This window comes from Stegodyphus dumicola, chromosome 1 (assembly GCF_044657685.1).
Source record: "Stegodyphus dumicola isolate Sdum_Otavi_A_Nest chromosome 1, ASM4465768v1".
Lineage (NCBI taxonomy): Eukaryota > Metazoa > Arthropoda > Arachnida > Araneae > Eresidae > Stegodyphus > Stegodyphus dumicola.
The window spans coordinates 103,082,158-103,099,201 of NC_140768.1; the positions used below are offsets into that span (position 1 = coordinate 103,082,158).

Here is a 17,044-nt window from a genome sequence, read left to right on the forward strand (position 1 = left end):
GGGAATCCCATCCATTCGCATCCGCAACGATAGGAAACTGGGTCTTGTACACTTGCCAGGATGTCTTCCCATCATATGTGGATAGCTTCAGAAATGGACGAGCAGGCATCGGTAAGAATTTAAAATCATCATTCTTGCTCCCTGCTGTCGCTACGAATTTCTTTAACGTTTCCATTTCTTTGGCAACTGCAGAAACTCTCTCATCAATTTGTTGTTCGACTTGGTGTTGGACGGCACAAACTCTTCCTTCAATTCGTACCTTCACAGCCGAAACTCTCCCTTCTATATGTTCTTTTACAGAAGAAACTTTTTTTCTATTTCTTCTTTCACCGAAGAAATTCTTTCTTCAATTTGATCTTTTACGAAAGAAACTTTTTCTTCAATTTGTCCAACTTTATTTTCAACTGTGTCAATTCTGCCTTCCATAGCTTCAAATTTATTTTCTATTATGCAGGTAATTTCTCTTTTCATTTCTTCTTGACATGCTTCAATCTTTTCTTGACCAGCTTGAACGGCTTTCATTTCGTCCTTAACGGATTCCTGGCCCAATTTCATTTCTTCTTTAAATGAGGCAAAGGCTGATATTAACTGCCTTAATTGCTCTTCATCGCTCTTGTTATTGGCATTCAAATCCCACTTCTGACACCAAAAATTGTTGCGTGCGTACGGGTTCGTTATGAAATGAATGCACAAGTCCGATAAAAAAATGAACAAAAATTTATTATTATCACAACAAAAATGCTTAAATTTTCTCAAATTATCATGCAGTATTACAATATCTCACAGTAGTTATCTTTTAACTACTCAAATGTCCAATAGAACGTAATTCAAAACAGCTAAAGAACGCTAATCCGCGAATTCGCTACAATCAACAAGAGCAGTTTTCTAAACAACAACAAACTAAGCAACAACTCCAAACTGAGATGTTTTCCTCCTTTTATAAGATTTTAAAATCACGCGCTAGAATTTTCCAGTACTTTCTCGAAATCAAAAAGAGATATTTATTTATTTAATGCACGCGCTCTTGTATTTTCAATTTTCCGGCTTAGCTTTCTTTTAATATTCGTCACGCGCTGCACTGCGCGAGAAATAAAACCAATTAATTTATAATTGAACTAATATTAGCTTTTTAAATACCAATTTCGTAACAATATGTATCTTGATCTTATGTGTCTTCTGTTACTGTGTCTCGAGGTAGAGGAGGATAACATATTGTTTCCCATGTTAAAAAAAATAATTAATTTAAAAATTTTTAAATTTTAGTTTCCCTGTTATAGCAAAAGTTAGCTTCTAAACTAGACGTACTGTTATGTGACTGGACCCCCCAATATTTATATTTTATTATTAATTTTCCCCCATCTACACATCTATTCAGCTTTACAAAACACACTCATTACACGCACCTGGAAGACTCTGTTTAATGTAAATGATAACAACGTCCTTTGACTACACTCATGGACACAATCGCGGTTTTTTTTTATAAACAAAATTCTCTTACTTCTTTTCTATTTCTTTCTATAGGCCCTTTTTTTTTTAAATTATAAATTTTTTTTTCCCTCTCCATTACTTTTGGGCCATTTATTTTTTACTTTATTTTGTCCCATCTTTTCTTCCTGGCCTTTCGAACTCGTATAAAAAATATACGAAGTTCCTTTTCTTTCCTTCAGCCCACCAGCGGCCGAGCGGTAAAGACGCTAAACACTGGTAGTTCGGTCTGAGGTTTGAATCCCGCGAACGGGCTGGCTGCATGGGCGTTTTCGTGGTTTTTCCCATGTGTAACGTGTATACGAGCCAGTTTCCCTTAGAAAGTCCTCCACGAAAGGCATCCCTCCCTTTAGGCAGATAGCCCTCGTGTGCTTTGCCATAACTGAATAATCCAAATCCAAATCCTTTTCTTTCCTTCACAATTCACTCTGCAGGCAAAAAGACTTGGTAAGTGCACAAGAAGACATCAATAAATCTTTGTTGTATTTCCTGGCTGCACAATTAACGTTTTGTAAAGTTTGTTTTTCAGTTTCTTTTCTTTAATTTGCATGGTACAGAGTAATATCGGTATTTTTTTTTAAACTTAATTATGAGATACGGTCAGCTTGTGATTGGCCCAGCAGGCTGTGGTAAAGTGAGTTTAAATCTTTTGTGTATTCTTTTTTCTCTGTCTATTTTTCTTCGTCACTCAGAATTACTTACTTTTTCTTGAATAATTAAAGAAAGTTTTTATATTAATTATGTATGTTCTCTTCTTAAAAAAAGATATATTTATATAAATAGGATTTCATATTTTCTGTGAATTTCGTACGTATCTGACGGGCACACGTGTTGTACACATTCTTATTATCGCGTAGGTTTCTGAATAGCGATCATTGTTTCTTCTGATAATCAGGTATACACTGCATAATTTAAAGGAGTATGAGGGTGTATCTTCAGGCTAGGTTTCGGTTGGTAAACCTCGGAATAAGTGTGTGAGCACTAATAGTTATATGATAATGATGTGGCCGAAATGCAAAAACGGCCCCCTTTTTTGGTCTAGGTGGTGATCGAGCTCTGTTTGGAACTCAACAGAGTTTTCAACCGGCAAGTTCTATTCAACTTACAGTGGTTTTGTTTTCGGATATTTGTATCATTGAAATTTATTTGCTTAGATCTTGTACTAAATATTGAAATATAGATTTCAATTTTTTTTTTTGTGTGTGTTACTTTTTGTCCGTTTTAAGCCTTACTTGGTGCAAAATAAATATCTTCAAATTATTCCTAGAAATAAAATAATTTATCCAATGTCCAATCAGTAACTCATAATTGTTTTGATACTTGAAAGTTTTGTTGAAATGTTTTGCCATATGATGTTTCTTGTTAAAATTTTTAGTTTTAAATGAAAATAATTTAAAAGCATTATGTGCATTTAGAAGTTATTACTTGTGTAGAAAAATTTATATTTACATTTTCATATCTGAAGTGATTATGACAAGATGCTAGTAATTAACAAGTTCTGTTATAAATTTAATCATTCATTATTTTAAAAATGGTAAAATTGTTCAAAATATTCAAAAAGTCCTTGACGTAAAGTGCTCATCCATCTGCATTATTATTAGTATTAAAACAATGGAAACTGCATGGAGCTGTTCAAAATGCACTGAAGTGTGGACCACATTTCGAGCTAGGAAAAAGGAACTGAAGATTTATTGTATTAAAATTCAAACAGGATCCAAAAATTAGGGCTGTAAAACTTACAGTGTATTTAGAAGATCAGTGTGAAATCAAAGTTAATCGTGAAACTGTAAAAAGAGTCATTAGCGAATATGGATCAAACCTAGAAGGAGATTTTTTGACAGCAAGGAAAATATGCCTGGCTTTTGCAAAATCCATGGTAAACAAAGATTCAACACATGAAACAATCATATATTTGTTGGCATTTTGAAATTTAATATGACAATGGCACTGTTTCTCCAAGAATTCTGCAATTCCCTGTTTTTTTTTTTTTTTTTTTTTTTTTTTTTTTTTTTAAAGGTTAAAATATATTACCAAGCACTTGGACTGATAATCAGAAGCATCGCATTTTTAATTTTGTTTATTAGTTGCTGTTTTATATAAATTTTAGTCAGCCATTTTTTTTAAATGATGTCGTTTTTCACATGTTGGGTTAGCAAGAAATTAGTTACAAAACGATTATTGACTTTTCAGGAGGGTTAGCCAGAATATCAAAAAGCACTAGTTAAACATTTCTGCTAGTTCACAGAATCCCCCAAAATCTGCTGACTTTCTGTGGAAGTGCTACAGATAATCAGAAAGTACCCAATATTTTTGTAACTAACAAATTAATTAATTCTTTGCATTTCCTAATATTTATGATGTGTTTTAATGTTAAAAAAAATTACTATCCCTTGTTTTGGATCAGGATTAAGAACAGAATCAAACAGTGTTTTGAAAGAAAGTTGCAAAAGAAGAATAAAAAAGTTGCAAGTGAAATCAGAGATTGCATGGTATTTTTGTGACATCATAGGTGCACAAACTCAGATAACTTCTGATGTCATGACAAAGTTAGTTTCCACGTGCAAATCAAGTTACAAACTATTGAGTTGGCAAGAAAGAAATTTCGGTTTGCACAAATAGATAGCTTTATGTTCATATTGCTATTCTTCTGTCCATCATATAGTTTTTTTTTTTTTTTTTTCTTTTTAATTTGACAGCAGACACATTTAGCTTGCTATACAGACAAATTCTCTGTCTTTTTGTAGACAACTATTAGGTTACAATCAGTTTTAACATAGGCTGCAAAAATAAACATTTTTGACATATTTTACTTTTTATTTTCAAGAAAGAAGCTGAGGCTTACAAAGATATATGTAAAGTTTATGATGTTGGTTGTATAACAGAATACATGTGTCAGAATTAGTTTAAACAATTTCATTCTGGAGATTTTTCGCTTAAAGAAAGCATGCATTCTAGTCAACCTTCTGAAGTTGATGATGGCAAATTTAAAGCCGTAATTGGCACATAACTCTGCGAAAGATTGCAAAAGGGTTAAGTGTGCCAAACACAATTAATGAAATTCCCATAAGAAGGAGCATGATATTTAGTTTCCATGTGAATTCAAAGAAATTCACTTAACACAACGAATCTATGTTTGCGATACGCATTTCAAACCTAATGCAGTCGACCTATTATCACTGGTTTATTTTTTAAACCTATTATCACTGGTAATGAGAAAGGGATCATCTATAATAAATTTTAAAAAAAATCATGGTTTAACTCAATGAATCAGTACAAGTCATATTATAAGCTAAATTGCATCAGAAAAAAATTATGCTATCAAGGTAGTGAAATTGCTAAGGTGTTGTATATTTTTGTCTACTTCCAACGATCAACTCGGATGTTGATCAGCAGTAATCAAAGAGAAAAGGCCATAATTGGCAGATGCACCATTAAAGAATATTACGAATTTCAATACGTGTGCAGCTTTCAAGTTAGAGAAATTTGTCTAAAAAACTTTAGCAAATGCGATGGTATTCTGAACTATCAGTTTCACAATGGAGGTAGATTTTTGCTATCTCATGACTTCATGCTGTATACCTTTAAAAAGTATTTTAGTAGAGCGGAAGACATACTGACAATGCAAAAATCTTTATGAAGAAAAGAAAATCTTGTTAAAAATAAGGCTTGGTACTCACGTTGTAAAATTGCTTTCTTTAAGAAAATTGCATCAGTGCACAGAACATATTATTCTTTTTTCCTGTTAGAGATGCGTTTCTCCAAGCATTGTCAGCGGGCATGTATTTTGGGAAAAATCAGTTTTATATTCAGTCACTCATTTCTTTAAATATCACTCTTTTATTTGCAGTCATCTGGTGTGAAAAGTTTATCGTACACCTAGTAGAAAGCACAGCTGTATCGAAAAAGAGTGGGTTATGCTTTTCAAAAAATTGTGGAAAGCAGGGCTGTGGAGTCGAGGTTGGGCATATTTTGAGGTAAAAGAAGTCGGAGCTAGAGTCACTAAAAACAGGTCGACTTCGACTCCAGTTTTTGTTGGATAGTTTGAATCTGAAATGAAATGCAAATGAATTTTTAAAAAAATTAATGACAAGCTGAGTTAATATTTTATTTATCGACTATATACATTAATAAATAGTTATTTTCTGTTTTATTGACATATTAATAAATAAATATAAGGGAGAAGGATGGATGTGATATTTGTCATTAGTGATTAAACTGATTCATTTAGTTACAAATTTCACTAGGTAAGCAATAGCAGCAAGAACTCCCAAAACTGATGGCATTCTTAGGAAGCGAGCAGGAAAAGGAGCAGTTATTGATCGAGCAATGTGATAAGGAAGTACATATTTGATGATAGAATTAAGAACTTGTTTAGAAGATGTAGATAACCCTAATGTTTCACTAACAGAAAGACTGTGGAATGATCTTCCAGAACTGGAAACTTTTCTTTCTACACCATATATAACCACAAAAAAGCTGCAATTTGAAGAATTGACTGGAGGTAAGAATGGAAGAATGTGATTTTTTTTTTTTTTTTTTTTTTTAATGGAGGGTTTATTGCAGAAAGAATCATTTCTTCAATGAAGAAAAGAGAAACTAGTTTGCTAGACAATGAGATCTTGCTGGATTCAATATATGTAGATCCGAAACATTGAATTTTCTTGGATGACAAACAAATTAAAAAGGCAAAGGAAACCATCTATGAACTTTCATTAAGAATGAAATTATTCTCAGAACGCTTAGAGAATTTGAATCAGGACAGTCAAATTGCAGACATTGCATTTGAGTCTCTATCATCCTCTTCCAGTGATGAATTAGATTTTGAGAAATATTTTTGGATCATGTTGAAAAGACTGAGGCAAAGCGAATGAAAATAAAGAACCAAGAGCCTTAAGATATAAAAATGAAAAAATACAAACATGGCCTTTGAAGAAATATGATTGCGCTTGCAAGACATCTCTTTTAGAACTTATAAAACCTATCCTGAAAAGATAAAAGAAGTAGCCCTAACAGTAACAGCTCTTCCTCCTACTCAAGTTAGTGTGGAAAGACTCTTCCCAGCTCAAAGTTTATCAAATCGGATCTATAGTCCTCCAACAAAGAAGATCTTGCTAAGCTATACTGTTTCTTAGAAATAACTAATGCCAGTTTTTCATTTCATAATAAATGCTAATTAATATAAATAATTTGCTATGCCATTAATTTTTTTTCTGTAGCATCTACAGTCAAAAGTTGTTAATTCGGACACCCATAATCCGGACCTCAAAGCTACAAACTTTCTGCGCATGCGTCGCATTGACCATGCACATAGGCGTTTACAGATGCGCGTAAGACCTTTACGGTTGCGCATATGCTTGTGCGCATGCGCATAATACGTTTACACATGCGCATTTAATGTATAACGGACGGTATAAGCTACAATTATCTAATTATTTATTTCAGTTAATTGCAGATTGCGTTGTTTCTTAATCTTCGAATTGGATCCGGCTTATTATTTTTTGCAGACTGTTAGAGCAATTTTATAAAAGTAAGCTTTAACTTTCGATTATGTCAAATAGAATATCCAATGCTGGAGCTCCCAAAGGATCTACAAAGCAAAAGTATGTTTCGATGTCCATCAAACAAAGAGTGGAATTGCTGCAAAAAATGGATAAAGGCATATCCTTTGTTTCTCTAACCATTCTGAAATCCATTTATTGATTTCACACTGCTCTGCAGGGGGGGGGGGATGCCGCAGTGCGCAATGAATTGGAACTTGATCTGTCAGCACTATCCTTATCTTCAGGGCAGACGTTTTTATTTTATTTGGCTTATAATTCCTTACTAAATGTATTTCATCTTGATATACTCCATCTTTGATATGATTTAAATCAAATTCTTCGTCATTATAATTCACTTCCGATAGTGAAGAAAGTGATATTTATTATATTCTTTATTATTATTTATTATTTATTCTTTATTATTCTTATCTTTATTATAGGAGATATTATAGGACAGCGGAACTTTGTAACTGAACAAGAAATTATGTCTGTTTATAGAATTAAAGAGAAAGTATTATCACATAAAACGAAGCAACTTAAACAACTTACATTGAAGGAAATGTTTAATCAAGTAAACAAATAAATATTAAACTTTTTTTTTTTTTTTTTTGTAAATTTTGATGCCCTTTAGATCATAATTGTTCTTTATTTCATAAATAACGGTTTCATATTTTTAATTTTATAATTTCTGCATGCCAGCTTACCAGATTTAAACTGATGATCGATAATCCGGAATCGCCGAAGTCCTGACGAGTCCAGATTAACGACTTTTGACTATGTTAACAAATATTTATTTTATAATGCATTAATTTTTTTTTTGAGGTAACAAAAAGTAGCATAAGGAAATGGTGAAGTCGCAAAAATTTTACGAAGTCTCATAGACATAAAATTTAGTAGCATAGGTTTGTCAAAAGCAGCAAATTTGCAAAAAATCACAAGATCTGGTGACACTGAATTCAAACCATTCCCATTTTGTAACATAATAGAAACAGCATCTCACAAAATGAATGCCATTGTGTTTGTTATGGAGATTATTTTATTTAATAGGTTATATTCATTATGTGAGACATCACTATAATTTATTTTTCCCCCTTTAATGAAAAAACTATGACAAATGCATCATTTAACATTTATTCACTACTGACAGCATTTAATATAAGAGCTTATTTTAGTGAAAGTATATTTGTTAGATTTGAAATTCTGAATTGCATTCATATTTTCATAAGGAGGATTCAAATATTGGAAGTGGATAAAAGTTTTGTACATTTGTTTAATGTAGTATGTTTAAGTAAATAATTTCTAACTTATTTTATGTTAAAGCTAAGCAGTTGTAATTATAAGTGATCCTATGGCATGAATTATTATGCTATTTTATTCTAATTTAATGATTTATTAAATCCTTATTTTCAGTCTACTTACTGTTCAACAATTGCAAAATACTGTGAAGATGCTCGCCGAGTAGTAAAAGTTGTTAATCTTGATCCAGCCGCAGAAGCTTTTGATTATCAGCCAGTTTGTGGTAAAATTCCATTTTATTTTAGGTAATTGGATAACCCTGTAGGATGCGAGCTACCATTTTAGCTATTTAGTTATTCCTTAGATGTTGCCTTTAAAACATTATATGTAAATTTAAATGTGCAATAAGATGGCAGGGGAAGAAAAGATTAAAACAACCAGTTTGGGTAAACATAGATTTATGGTTGCCCCTTGGTGGTACATGGAGACCTAGTTTTTGCAGTTCTTTGACTGCAAAAACTAGGTCTCCATGTACCACCTTGACTTGTGGCTTTGTGTAACAGCGAATTTTGTGCCAAAAATTGCTGCTGCACATAGCTAAAATAACAAGTCAAAGAATTGCACAAACTTGGTATCCATGTACACATTGACCTGTTTTCACTTAAAGAAAGGGAAAAAAAAAAAAAAAAAAAATCAGAGAATTTCACAATTAGGCATTGCGCACTCCCTTTGCTTTGCCCATGTACACATTGATCTATATTCACTTAAAAGGTCAAACAAGCAGTCAACAAAAAATATATGAACTCAATAAATTATATGTAAATCAAACAATGAAACAACATAAAAAAGAAATTCATCTTAGCACTACACAAAGGAAATATCCACTTACCAGATTTATGAATGTGCGTATCTTCAGTCAAACAAATTTCCTTAACAGCATGCAAAAACTTCCTAAAATTATCTGAACTAGAAACTGTATACTGGCATCGCCACATAAAATCACAAAATTAAGAGTAAAAAGTGTCCTCCGTAGTCCAAGTATCATCCGATGTTCGACGCTATGCATTTTCCTTCCTACAAACAGAACACTTAATAATGGCTACTAATTAAATCTTCATTTAGACACCAGTCAATTAATGCTTTTTTTCTCTTTCGTTCCAAATCCTATAGAAACTTCAAATTAATCTTACCACATTCAGCCATTTTAATAAATAACCACAAAATAACAACGTACTTCTTATGCAAATGCCGACACAGAATTTCCTAACTCTTTTTCCCATCATTCAAATTCACCTCAATAACACAACTAATTATGTAATAATAGGGTTTCCGTAGCATTAACGACTCGGGTTACCATAAATGAAACAACAACTTAGTGATAATCCAAGGGCCAGCCTTAAATTTACTCTAACCCCAGTTTTAGTTCTGGCATCTAAGAAATAACTAACTAAAAAAGTAGATTGCATACACTATGTTTACTGATGATTGTATTTGTGTGTACTTAATAAGGAAAGAATACTGAGTTACAGGTGTTAAGGTCTGACTTTTAATCTTGCAGCAGCACTTGAATCATGCTATACCCCCTTTGCATTTACATTGTTTGATCTACTTATTTATTTTTCTCAGTATTTTAGATTGGAAAGCTTTCAATCACAATTAAAACAGCAACTTCCTCAATTGGCAATAATTGTGCAAGATTTACTAACATTTTAGTTTAATCTTTTTAATCGAGTCATTAGGTTTATTTCAGAGAAGAGAATTAGCTATGCCCTCACTGAATTTTGAACTCCCAGAACTCCCCATTGCTAGTCAGACATACTTCCAATTACACTCCAAAGTTGCATGGTGAGGAGGGTGAAAATACCTTCAGTTTTTTTTAATAAATTTTAAGTGATGTCATAATTACTTTATAATTAATTTTTAAATGTGCAAGTTTAAAAAAACACATATTTTCTTTAGTAGTTTGGGGAAGATCTGTTTGACAAACTCAGCAGTTTGAAAGCAAGAATTGGTAGTAGCGTTTGAAATAAAACATTTTTATCTCAGGCATGCCACTCTTGCTATTCAGTAAAATGTAAGATATTGATCTTACATTTTAACCTTTTGATGATCATTAATGAGCTCAGCTCGCATTCCATTTACACACCGCAGTGGGGGGATTCGAATTGCAGATTTCTGCTTAATGAAGGAATTCTGTTCATGAGTTAGATTTTTGCACCTACATGTGCAGATGATGTGGTCTCGTTCTTTGTAATAATCCAATGGTTTTTCAGCGTTATGGATGTGTTCAATTCACAGATTATTTCATTTTACATGGTATAAATGGTGCTAGGAGTACTCAATAATCTCCTTCAAAACAAGGATGAATTTGGTATTTTTGGCAGGAATTTTTATATCTTTATTTTGAAATGGCATCAAAGAGAAAGCAGAAGAACTTTTTTTAAACGAGGAATTTGATTCTGAAAAGGAAAATCTCTTATCAGATAAGGAAAATTATTTGGATACAAATATTTGTTTTGCAAGTTCGAAAGATGATTCAAAAGCAGAAGAAAATTTTAGCTATGCCAAATGCGGCATTATGTACCATTCCATATTTCAGGGTCTACCACCTACAAAAAGCATTTTAGGTATTGAGAATACAAATACGTTTCTGCCATTTCTGATCAAACATTGCTGCATTATGTTTTATTCTAAGTATTGTGGATTGCCAGCTGTACTTTTCCCATATTTCTGGCAGTATGTGGATACCATGTAGGAAGAATGCTTCATCTTCGGAGGCTATCACTAAATGAACCCAATTTTTGATATCTTCATATGATGCACACCGCTGCTCAGACAGGCCATGCATCATCAGTCGAAGAAAGTAATAATTAGGATGAGCAATGTCTGGTGAACATAGTGGGAGGGGAAAATTTCTCATTTGAGTGTTTCCGAGTAGGTTTAGACTGGGCCCCAAATGTGGATAAGCATTATCATGCAGGAGAATAATTTTGTCTGAAGTAGTACTAGACGCATTTTTCTTTGAGTGTTTGGCTCTGTCTCATCAGCTGTGTTCGGTAGAGAGCCCCACTAATGGTTTTGTTCGGTTTAGGCAACTCATAGTACATGGCACCAAGTTGATCCCACCGTCTACTCAATAGGATTTTTCTATGATTATTCGGCTTGGCTGTCAAAGCAAGGCCAGGCGGGCCCCATGACTTCTTCTTCTTTTGGTTATTGTAGTGCATCCATTTTTCATCACCAGTGACTATGTAATGCAAGAAACCTCTTTCATTTATACCTGGCGAGCAATATTTCACATGTAAAAAATGAGCATTCAAGACTTCTCGCCTTCAGTTCATATGGAACCCAATTTCACTGAATAATTTCCAATGATTTCAAATAATATGAAATTGCTTGTTGAATCACTCCTAATTATAAGTGCAAGTTCTTCTTGCATTTGGTACAGATCTTCATCCACTAATGCTTTGAATTCCATGGCCTCATACACTTTCATCCTTTTGCTACGTTTTATTGTCTTTGATGTCAAGTTCATTAGTCTTAGACTTTTGAAACCACTTGCTACACTTTCTCACTTTCAACACATATTATCTTTCACAAGCAGTCTCACCATATGCTTCTACAATATGTCTCAGCTGCTGATTTTTTTCAAATTAAGGAAGTGAATCAAAAGTTCCTGCAAATGACACCTCGCTCACCTCAAAACTCGATATTTTGGCACAAGAAAGAAAACGTCATGATGCTGATACAAAATCGCTAATATTTCAAGGTCATGTTGTTAGCAGGTGTCCAACCTTCTGATATGATGTTTAACATTAAACAATTTTTAATATAACTTACTGGAGGCACTTTTTTTTGGGGGGGGTCAAATGGCAGACATAGTTCTACTCACAGTAAATATCTATTCATTCATTAAACTTTTTATTGTTATATTATTATATGTCTTATTGATTTGTAAATTAATTCAAACAATAATTAAATGTTGTTACATTTTATTAAAAATTCATTACAGTTAAAAGTCGTTAATTCGGACACCCATAATCCGGAATGATCTATAATCTAGACCTCAAAGCTATAAACTTTCTGCGCATGTGTCGCGTTGAAGCATGCGCGTAAGACCTTTACGGCTGCGCATATGCGTGTGCGCAAGTGCATAATACGTTTACGCATGCATGTTTAATATAATGGGCGGTATAAGCTAAAATTATCTATTTCAGTTAATGTTGCAGATTGCATTGTTTTTTAATCATTGAATTGGATCTGGCTTATTATTTTTTGCAGACTGTCAGAGCAATTTTATAAAAGTAAGCTCGAACTTTCGATTATGTCAAATAGAATTTCTGATATATATTTACTAATATGTAAAGGATCTACAAAGTGAAAGTATGTTTCGAAGTGCATTAAACAAAAAGTGGAATTGCTGCAAAAAATGGATAAAGGCATAGCCTTTGTTTCTCTAACCATTCCGAAATCTGTTTATCAATTTCACGCTGCTCTGTGGCGAAAAGGGGGGGAACGCCACAGCGCACAATGAATTGGAAGTTGATCTGTCACTACTATCCTTATCTTCAGGGCAGATGTTCTTATTTTATTTGGCTTATAATTACATACTAAATGTAGTATTTCATCTTGATGTACTCCGTCTTTGATATGATTTAAATCAAATTCCTCGTCATTATAATTCGCTCCCGATAGTGAAGAAAATGACACAGAGGTTATTGAAAACGAAAAAATTTGGGTTTGACAAATTAGTCGGTGTTCTCGACACAGCAATTATAGGACTTCAACAGCGGAACTTTGTAACTGAACAAGAAATTATGTCTGTTTATAGAATTAAAGAGAAAGTATTATCACATAAAACAAAGCAACTTAAACAACTTACGTTGAAAGAAATGTTTAATAAAGTAAACAAATAAATATTAAGCTCTTTTTTTTTTTTTTTTTTTTTTTTTAAATTTTGATTTTGATACCCTTTAGATCATAATTGTTCTTTATTTCATAAATTACGGTTTCATATTTTTAATTTTATAATTTCTGCATGCCATCTTACCAGATTTAAACTGATGATCGATAATCCGGAATCGCCGAAGTCCCGACGAGTCCGGATTAACAACTTTTGACTGTACTAAAACATTGTTATATTGACAGATTTGTATTGTATTGGCAAATGTAAAAGTATTATTAAATTTATTATACTTTATATATATATAATATTTTTAATATTTTCTTAAAGATGTATGCATATTTTCCCTTTCAAAAAGTCTTCATTCTTACTCAGAGATAGTGAAATTTATTAGAGCATCTGGGGGAAAGATGCCATTTGTTCTCACTGTGACTGAAAGATATTGCATGTATTTGTGAAGAAAGAATTCCTTAATCTCAGAAAGCAATGTATTGCTAATGCCCAAAATAAAATATTTTTCTCCCATGCCTTGTTGCAACAATTCTGTAAAGCATAAGATATTTAACTTTCAGATTTAATCTGAAAGATTACTGATTAATAAACTAAGTGATTTAAGAGCAATAAAAAAGATCCTAAGAATACTTTTAGTACTTTACTATATGATTAATTATTTAAATAAAAATGCATTGAAATCGTGAAATAGCTAATCAGGAATATTAAATAAGTAACTATAATCTTTAAAATCATTACATACTTTTCCTTTTTTTGCAATAGCGATTTTAGGCAGCTAACCAGGTGAGAGGCTAGTTTTTAAGAAATAATATAGCAAATATTAAAAAAGTATGTGTTAACCTCTAGCACTCAATCCTGAATGCTAAAGATATGCTGTTTTTAAATATTTTGTGATTTTGCCATTGAACTGTATGTAATGAAATTGCAGAGAAAGCATTGCTTAATAATCTAGTTGAAAGCACACCAAAAATGTAACATTAGGAGGAGTGAGTCCATGAGCAGATTGGTAACCTGCAAAACTCAGTGTAAGCATAAAAAAACCTTAACAAACTCTCTGGAGGGACATTAAAACTGAATCCTTTCAGATTTTCTTCCTTCTTTTTTTCCCCCCCGTTATGTGATTTAAAATTTAATAAATTGATAACCTGTTTTATGATAGCTGTTTTCATTAAATGATATGTGTTTAAAAGATGTCTTGTTTCTCCATTCATTTCTTTTTTAGATATCCGTGACTTAATACATCTAGATGATGCTATGGAAGATGAAGATTTGCATTATGGCCCAAATGGTGGCTTGGTTTTTTGTCTCGAGTAAGTGGGTGTTCCAACAATACCATATTATGTAATTGTAATATATTATTACTATAGCTATGTATCTAGTGTTACTATAGTCTGTAGGTAATATATCCATAGACTGACTACAGACTGTGAGACTGCTGATAATAGAGAATTCTCTATAAAATAGGATATTCCTGTAACATACATAATCATGGGCAAGTTTAATTCCTAAATACTATGCATAACTCCCAGTTTTTTATCGCATATCCTGGTTTTTTTTTTTAGTCTTTACTAAAGAAGATTCTCAGCAATAAATGAAATATATTGAATTAATAAAACCTAAATTAGATAAATTCCATTCCCCTACATATAATGATTTTCAGAATTATTTTTCTAATTAAATTAAATTTAACTAAATTAATTTTGTTTAGTAGGAATTGTATTTTTTCTTATTATATTTTATTTATATTTGTGTTGTTAAATTTCATTTGATCCATGTTGTCTGAATCTACTGTAGATATTTGTTGATTTTTATAATGAGTATGAGAAGATGATGTTACAAACACACAGACGTGCACAGATTTTAATAGTATAAACTTTTTTGTTATTTGAGGGATCGGATTAAGAAATGTGTATGTGCATGTATATATGTACACTGTGCGGAAAAAAATAAAATTAAAGGGACAGTTTTATATCTCCCATTCTACTGGGCAGATTGACAAAATTCAAATTGTGTTTTTCATGTCTCGAAAGTGCAATTTAAGATATATATTAGATTTATATATAACACTGTTCTAACATAGGTAATTTGACACAAAATCGAAATTTCTCTGAAACAACATACTCATTTTTTTTCCATATTTTGATTCTACGACTCAAATTATGCCTAAATATTAAATTTTATAAAATTTGGTGTGCAAATTTATCTTGGCACAATGTTTTCAGTTTGCGTCAAGAATAATTCACTTCTAGCACTCAATCCTGAATGCTAAAGATATGCTACATGAACATGTGGCATATGGGTTGGAACATGTGGCACATGAACATGTGGGGTGAACTTCTTAACATGTGGCAACCAATTTTCCTTTCCCTTCCATTATGCTGGAGTGGGGAAAAAGGCACCTCGTTCCTACCTTTCTATGTTGTGCATGAGCGGGGATAAAGGTCACATCGTTTCTACTTCCAAGTAATTTTAGCATAGTGTCTCAACCACAATTGGTGTTTTATCACTTTCAACAAATATGCCTAATTTCAAAATGTGCCAATATATAATTTTACCTATATCATTGGAAATTTTTGAATGAAAAACTTTAATTTTTTGCAGGTATGCTTAGAAATATGTGTACTTTAAGATGGTGGTAAAAAATTTATAGATTATAATTCAAAATGTTTTTTGAAAAATTATTTAAAAATACAAATTTTAAAAATAAATCATAAAAATGGGAGAATTTTATTGGGAATGAACCTAAGTTTCGAAATGTGAAAGGAAGAATCAAATAAGTTTAATAAAAAAAGAGAGATTAATAAATATTTACCAAACTCAATTAACATTGAAGAGCCAAAATTTTGAGAGCTAATTTTTAAACTACTCGTGCGATTTTTACAAAACTTGGTAGTGTGGTGTAATTTGAGTCGTAGAATCGAAATGTGGAAAAAAATCAGTATGTTATTTCAGAAAAAAAGTCTGATTTTTGTGTCAAAATACCTATATTAGAACAATGCTATATATAAATCTAATACATATCCTAAGTCGTGCTTTTGAGACATGAAAAATGCAAGTTGAACTTACTAAATCGGCCCAGTAGAATGGGAGATATAGAAATGCCCCCTTTTTTTTGTGCAGTGTACATTTGTATATGTTCTGATAACTTTTAGACTCATCAGTAGCTGAAAGCCATTGGTAGCCCTAGCCAGCAGGTGTTTAAAGTGACATAAAAGGAATATGAGTTAGTTGGGAGAAAAGTCACTTTTGCCTCACATCTGCCTTTTTTTAGTATTCTTCATAATTTTATTTATTTTTTAATGGAGGTTAGGATTTGAGAACTTTGTATTGTATTGTATTGCATACTCTGTGACACAAGCAACAAAAATATTATTTAACGAATAGCAACATTTAAGCGACAGAATTTGAATTATGCATTTTTACAGCTATTCTTTGATTTAGTTACAATTTTTATTGTGAATGAGACCATCAGAGATATTTTTATTGCCTCTGAGAGCGTATTTCATGCATTGAAAATCGGAAATACGCTTAAAAAAACTAGCCAGGCTTTTTTTCACGTATTGAATTTTTAACAAAGCTTTAGCTTAAAATATGCATAGCGCCCCATCGAAATCAACAAATAATATTTTTTTCTACTCAAAACACCACTGAGACATTTTCGTCCGACTTCTCCGTGACAAAGAATATAGGCATGGCACTGTGTGGCGCCATGCTGACTCAGCGATCATAGCCAAATTGTAAAAGAAAGAAGCTGACTAATGAAATTGAAGTTTCATTGTATATTTACAAGCACTGATTTCGTCACACATTCCATGTTACTCAATGGTCATTCGAATAGTAGAATTGGTTATCGACACAAGTGGTTTGC

General features: G+C 32.2%; 1 protein-coding gene across 2 annotated transcripts in view; it reads left to right on the forward strand.

The window, feature by feature from the left end:
• The first annotated feature begins 1,928 nt into the window (after positions 1-1,928).
• The window catches only part of LOC118205715 (GPN-loop GTPase 3), a 43,327-nt gene continuing 28,211 nt past the window's right edge, over positions 1,929-17,044 (forward strand). Inside the window, exons 1-4 of one of the 2 annotated variants that reach the window (XM_085818494.1) lie at positions 1,967-2,119; positions 7,466-7,596; positions 8,436-8,544; positions 14,399-14,486. In XM_085818494.1, the coding sequence (XP_085674620.1) occupies positions 7,510-7,596; positions 8,436-8,544; positions 14,399-14,486 (284 nt within the window). In that variant the 5' untranslated portion in view covers positions 1,967-2,119; positions 7,466-7,509. Of the gene's footprint in view, positions 2,120-7,465; positions 7,597-8,435; positions 8,545-14,398; positions 14,487-17,044 lie in introns of both variants that reach the window. The other variant, XM_085818503.1, reaches the window with a different exon arrangement.